The 7228-nt window shown below is 36.0% G+C and overlaps 1 protein-coding gene across 1 annotated transcript in view; it reads left to right on the top strand.

Moving 5' to 3' along the window:
* Nucleotides 1-4291, top strand: part of LOC106475688 (N-acetylglucosamine-6-phosphate deacetylase-like) — a gene marked incomplete at both ends in the record, with an annotated part of 17156 nt that extends 12865 nt beyond the window's left edge. The window contains 2 exons of the mRNA XM_013936367.2: nucleotides 3517-3605; nucleotides 4147-4291. Coding sequence (XP_013791821.2) covers nucleotides 3517-3605; nucleotides 4147-4291 — 234 coding nt within the window. The remainder of the gene's footprint in view (nucleotides 1-3516; nucleotides 3606-4146) is intronic.
* Nucleotides 4292-7228: the final 2937 nt, after the last annotated feature.

The following is a 7228-nucleotide window of genomic DNA, read 5'->3' as shown; positions in this document are numbered from 1 at the left end:
CCCCTCAAATCTGCCACTTGACTCACACTCTGGCCTCCCACTTTCAAAAATGCTTAGATGAGATATGAGATACTCCATGCTGGTATGTGGACTATGTCTAACACCTTTGTCTCCAAATACCTCTGCCATGTAGCAGTTTCATTCCCCTCAGGATATCACCTACCTCCAGTACCATTTTTCAGTTTACCATCTGATGGGTAAGTGTCTCTTTTACATCTTTATCTGTTTTTACTCTTTTATGATTTGCTTCTTAGAATCCACTCAGTGGCAGGTGCTGCTTCACAGTTTATACTTACTTTCTTAAACCCGCATTGAGTCAGGTAATGGAAAGTATTTATCTCATCTGTCCTTGCACCTAGAATTCCCACTGTTGAGATTGGGTTTTCCATAAGACCACTTTGGTAGTGTGCATCACAACTCAAAATTAACAGTGGTTTGTTCGCCATTGACCACCAAAAATTCCAGTAGACTACCTAAAAGGTTTTCCTGGGTGGTCTGTGTGCCCATGAAAATCTAAATTTAAGTGATTATTTCTCCTACAAGATAAATAATGATTATGTCACGAGACAAGTACGAGAACAAAATAGTTATAATGGGAATTATTTGCAATGTTATTCTCAAATATCAAGTCAATTTCTGGCCATTATCCAAAGGGTTGGATGCATCGGCACATTGTCATGCGTGGACTAAGACCCTATCTAAGCTCACACTCAGCCGGCTCCGACTTGGTACAGTGTATCCACCAGGGCAGACACTTTTGCATTTTGGGACAGCTTGAAGCTACTTGGCAACTAACATCTTCACACAGTGGGAAAACTGTTCAGCAACTTTCCAGTTACAGTATAGTACATTAAGGAAGTGGTAGGTTAGTTCTGATGGTTGTTTTTAAACACATTTTTTAGTGAAACATAGATATTTGTTAACACAATGTTATATGCCTTTGTATATTTAACTGTATATTAAAAATGTTATTACAATTAGGTATTGGCAACCTGCCAACAGTGATACAGAATAAAAGAGCCATATTTATCAAATTGATACTATGTTGAGTAGAGACTGCAACAATGTTAAGTAATTACCTTCTAGCTGTCCCAAAATGCATAAACAAACACTAACGAAATTTCAGGTGTATGCTGTGCTGTATGTAATGGATTCTGGCCCCCACTCCATGGTGTGAAGAGATGTACATGCTTTCTAATTTTCTCAGGGAAAAGGTGTATATTTTGCAAGGGTGTCTAGGTCCAAGATATGTTGCAAACAAGGATATTTTAAGCCATGTTCCCAAGAAATTGAACAAAAGTGTCTTGAAATCATCACAATCCCTTTATAAGGGAGTAAAATTTTTAAATTTCCTAGACAAAAGGGTAAAATAACTTGAAAAAGCCTGCGAAAGGGGGATAAAGAAATCTGTGGTTTCTCTAGAGAAAGGGAGTGGTCTGAAATTTAGGTACAAGCATACATGTAGGTGCCACTGGCCCCTAAATTAGGTGTGTGTGAGGGTCGGTGGATACAGAAAATTTCAAATTCATATTTTGAAATCAATAAAGGACACGTGGATCGAAGGATAATCGTGGTTGGGAAGATGAAGACTAAATAAAGAAATCGGGTATTAATGTGGAAAAAAAAGAGAAAAAAAAAAATTGAAAAATCACATCTTGTTAGCTATTTTCCACTTCCGTTGACTGGACCATGATCATTCAGTCAGATGGAGTCTTGAATTAGAACAGACAATTTATTTGAAAATGAAAGGAGTACTGCAGTTCTGTAGTACATCATTCTGTGTAGTTTTTCATTTATTGTAAAACAATATTTGTACCTTATCCAGCACTGAGTGACCTAGGCTAACTTTGAGTTACACTTTATTGTCTTCCATTGATTGTACCTCCAAGCTTCTTCTCTTTTACTAGGTGTGAGATGTGATAGTTTTTTAAGATCAAAGATTGAACACTTTAATACAGACTGAAAAAAAGAACTATGTGCACTCGCTGTCTTGGATTATTTGTCTGCAGTCATCATCAACCAAACATACGAGTTTTTATCCTATTTATTTGATGGAATTGAGCAATCAAGCTTATTTTACACCATTGTGTACAACATACTTGATATCAACACCATCTTACAGTATGATTTATTTCTCAATATTTTATTTTTTTTTACTTTGTTTAGTACTACAAATAAGAAAGGTCTATAGTATAAACCATAGTGTGATTAATTCATTTATGGGTTGCTTTGTTACAAAATAGGAAAAAAATACCTTGGCCACCTAAACTGCTGCCCAAAAGACATGTGTAGGTGGTCTGTCTCTCATGGGTTTGTTGCTTTTAGTTTCTTCTCACACCCCATGGTTTTCCTTTGTGAGCCTCCTCAAGGGGGATCTTCTTCTCACTGGCCCTCCAACTGTTTAGTGTGGAATTCTAGCTTTTTGTGAGAAAAGGTCAGATGTCATATCTGAAGCTAACATTTTCCTAAACTGAAAATGTATTTTTGACAGAAACTTGCCTCTTCTCACAATTCCCACATGTCCACCCCACTTCCAGTGTGGTTTGGTTTGCTCTGCCAAATCTCAAAGTGATTAAGGGCTGCAAGATTAGAGAAGGCACTAGTTACAATAGTTGCAAATTGGTGAAGGGTTGCTGAATAATTCATTTGCATGTTAGTATTCAGATGTCTCACGTTTACATATGCAAGGGTAAGTGGGAGTATCAAAGCTAGTGGCAAGCGAAAACTTGCACTGATAGAGAGCAGTGTAAGTCTTTAAAAAGCTTTTTGTGAGGGGAGGTAAGTGTCTGTTGTAAATATATTTTTCATAAAGCTTATTTCATATGTCAACAACACTGTGGTAATTTTTGAAAAATCTGTATAAAGTAGTTTTAGTAGCAAACAAAATAAGCTAAAAAGAGTAATTTGTTTGAATTTTTTCAAATTTTAATTGAAAATAATTATTAACCAAAATAAATTTATGATAAAATGAAACCCATTATGTTATGTAATAGGTTTGCACTTGTGTTTTCACTAAGGATGGGATAAAATAGTTGACTTGCACCAAAATATAATTTTTCTGCACAAATTTTAGAATAATTATAACTGTTCATCATAAAGAACTTAGTTACAGCTAAATTACAGGTAGTTTGTCTTATTGCTGAGTACCTGAACATTTTATTCTATATATGTACAAAATTTGACACAATATTAAACATCCTAATATAATTTAATATAAAGTTTGAATAATTCAGTGCAAGACAAAATTTTTAAAAGCTTGGGCCATCATCACCATTAAATATATATTGTTCAAATTTCTGAGTTTCAGTTGATTCTCTTTTATTTAATTCTGTTACATTAACAAATGACAAACTTAGTTTAGAAGCTGTCTGTTTAATGGTTAGTTTCTTGTTAGATTCAACTTATAGATTAATGTATTGTTGTTGTTTACTTTGTGAATATTACTCCTGATTTGTAGACTTTGTGTGTGTAAGTAAATAAGGAAGAGTTTATATAATTTTATTTCCTTATATCCAGGTCATTCTTCAGGGAACCTTGCTGATGGAGAAAGAGCCATGCATGCTGGAGCTAATTTCATCACGCATCTGTTTAATGCAATGTTACCAGTAAGCCTAAAGTAGCTAGTATTTTTTGTTCTTACTTGCTGTTAAAATCAAGCACAATTGTTGTTTTACCAGAAAAGTGTTTCAACTAATCCTTGTTGAAGTTGAGTTTTTTTTATTGGTGATTTTGTATATGTGCAGTGACAACAGCAGCAATGTTTATGAGTAGTTCATTCAGCTTTTGGAATACTGTATTTCCTTATTATTCTGTTCAAGTATTAAAGCTGCTTTATTTTATGCACAATTTGTTGCTGGAATGTCCTTTTTCTGGTTGCATCCCAAAAGAGTAATGAGTTTTCTCTTTGTTTTTGCTTTATGTAAAGCTAAAAAATATTAATGCTGCAACTGCCTTCTGATTAGTTTGTCAAATCCTTTTTAGGTTAACTACTGCAGAGTTTAAATTTCTGTTGTTGTTAGGTTGAACTATTATAGGCATTCTTTCTTTTTATACCTTTTTTGGAAATTTATAAAATAACAGTGTAGGACAAAATATTTTATGAGACAGAGTGAAGTATAACTAGCTTTTATTTATAATAATTCTCAGTTTCATCATCGGGACCCAGGACTGGTTGGTTTACTTACAACAGATACTTTGCCACCGGGAAGAACTGTATACTTTGGAATTATATCTGATGGTATTCACACTCATCCTTCTGCACTACGTATAGCCTACCGGTCTGATCCTGAAGGTCAGTAGTACTTATTCATTTCAAGTGAAAGCTAAGTTTAAAGTGCATTTAGAATAATTTTGCTACTGGTAGAGCTTAGGAGGGTGAAAACAGCAAATAGTTTGATACAAAAGAAGCTACATATATAGGTTACAATTAACTCAATAATTTATATAGATAATTTAATATACTCATCTAACTTGGAACACTAAATTGGAACTAATAATGATTAGAGTACAGTTACTTATCGGTTGCATAGTGTAGCTTTTAGTGATAGTTTTATCCTAATCTTAATAATATATATAGTAATATAATATAAATGAAAAGCAATAAAAGTAAATAATTACCTGTTAAATATTTTAACCAATACTATTAATGGACCTAACATTAAAAAATAAATAAAACTTACCTTAATTACAATGCACAAAAACTAATTTTATGATATTATATCTTACCTTCACTCACAAAAAAGCTTTCTTCACTAGTACTGCCCTCTATCAGCACAAATGTTTTGATCACTACTAGCCTTGCAACTCCCATTTTTTTTTGCATCTTAACATGTAAATGATCATGCAGCAATCCTCCACCAATGGGAGTGTGACACTACCCCCTATCGTAATTAGCTCCCTCTCTAATCATGTTAATCACTTTACGGTTAGCAGTCGTACTGAGCATATGTGTTTGTTTTCGCTTGCGATTCAGTTATTATATCCACACGTTTTTACTTTCGTGTATTTTTCTAATTAAGTTATTGTTATTTTCCATTTTTTGTGGAGAATCATTTTTTATTTTCTTAGTCTATTCTCCCTTTTATATTTTTGTTCTGCTGTCACTGCTACAGCAGATTTACCAATCACAGTTATCAGCCACTGAAGTGACACCTGTGATCTGTAGAAAACTGTATAATTTCAGGCAACATTCTGAGTAACTTGATGAGTGTTCTCTCATACCAGTGCCTTGGTGTATCTGTATGGGTGGCTGTGATTTTGGACAGCTTCTCCCCCCCCCCTCCTTAATATGTTTATCTGTCACATTTTGTTTCAGGGATCTTACCCAAGCCTCAGGTATGTCTTTGTCTCCTGTTTTCCTTTAAGATTCTACCCATGCATTCCTAGGGGATTAATCTTTGGTCATTCTTTAGTTTTTTCTCCTTACCTGAATATTGGGGTTCTTGCTAGTCATTTTGGGGAACATTTGAATTTGAGGGATTAACATGCCTCACTCTCCACTTATATTAGCTTATTATGTTTTAGCTTTCATAGTTCCAACTACCCATAATTAAACTCATACCTATTGGAATTATTCTTCCTATGTGGGCATCAGACCCTAATACTTTAGTTAATTTTACCTACCTCCATTATACCATATACTTCTTACAATGTCCACTATTATCTGTGCATTATCCTCCCTTCACTTTTTGGTTGAGGCTATACATCTATCTCATTAAGGGTTTTCTGTTGATCATGGTAGTCTACTTTTTCCGGTGACTTTTCTCCCATTCCCCTTATGGGTTGTATTTGCCAGTCACTTTGCCTTGCATATTTTTCTCCTTCTCTGGATGTTTGTTGTCTTTTTTGTGTTTTTTCCCATGAGATCTGTCACCCTATCTTGTCCCTGGCTGCCCTTTTCTATCTTCTCTGGGTGAACATCATCAGGGTGGTATGTGGACTGCTTCATTTGTTTTTATTTTTCTTTACTTACTATACTTAGTTTTAAATCTGCACTGTACATCCTGTGACTATACTACATGTTTATTACATTGAGGCTCTTCCTTCTGTGGATCTGATGTGCAATTCCAGATACTGTCAGGTGTTGGTTGGTTGACTCCGTTCAGTTGTCATATCTGCATCGATATCATAAATATTACATGGAACATAGTAAAACATCACAGGATCATGATATATACACCATAGAGATGGGGTGTTCTGTAGGACTACTCATAGTTATATATCGACCATGGGTAAAGCAGACAGAGACTACTGCCCATCTCTGATGTTCCATGGTGTTGAAACTTTTCCTACTGCAGACCTGATGTACTATTTCAGATGCTGCCTAGTGTTGGTTGTAGCACTCTGCCATATCTTTCTATATATATTGCAGTTTGCCCTTCTGGCTGAGACATTCCTCCTTTCTACCATCCTCCAGATAGTTATGTATATACAAGTCCTCATAATTATATATCGCGTTCTATTGTTTCATAAATATGTTCATCCAGACCATACACTCATAGACTTCCATGGGTAAAGCAGACAGAGATTACTGCCCATCTCTGATGATCTGTGGTGTTGAAACTTTTCCTACTGCAGACCTGATGTACTATTCCAGATGCTGCCTAGTGTTGGTTGTAGCACTCTGCCATATCTTTCTATATATATTGCAGTTTGCCCTTCTGGCTAAGACATTCTTCCTTCCTACCATCCTCCAGATCTCGGCTCCTGGTTGAGTCAGGTGTCGGTTGGAGACAGTCCAACCACATAAGTTCTCACATATGTTTTGGGTGGTTTCCTCCTCTTACCACGAACTGGATGCTACCAGGTTTTGGACTGGAGATGTTATCCAAAATTGAGGTCTCTCTTCATCTTCCTCCCATCCACTGGATGTTGGTTCCTGGTGGATCTGGTGTTATTTGAAGTTGGACGAAACACATGATTACCTGAATGTGTAAGGCTGGGTTCCAACTGCGAATTGGACAGAACATTTCCACTGCCGCCAGGTTTTGGACCAGAGATGAACACCTCCTGAGCTCTCCTTACTTCCTACCATCCACTGGATGTTGGTTCCTGGTGGATCTGGTGTTATTTGAAGTTGGACGAAACACATGATTACCTGAATGTGTAAGGCTGGGTTCCAACTGCGAATTGGACGGAACATTTCCACTGCCACCAGGTTTCGGACCAGAGATGAACACCTCCTGAGCTCTCCTTACTTTCTACCATCTGCTGGATATCAGTTCCCAGT

This window comes from Limulus polyphemus, unplaced genomic scaffold (assembly GCF_000517525.1).
Source record: "Limulus polyphemus unplaced genomic scaffold, Limulus_polyphemus-2.1.2 Scaffold8996, whole genome shotgun sequence".
Lineage (NCBI taxonomy): Eukaryota > Metazoa > Arthropoda > Merostomata > Xiphosura > Limulidae > Limulus > Limulus polyphemus.
This window is presented reverse-complemented; position numbering and strand designations above follow the sequence as displayed.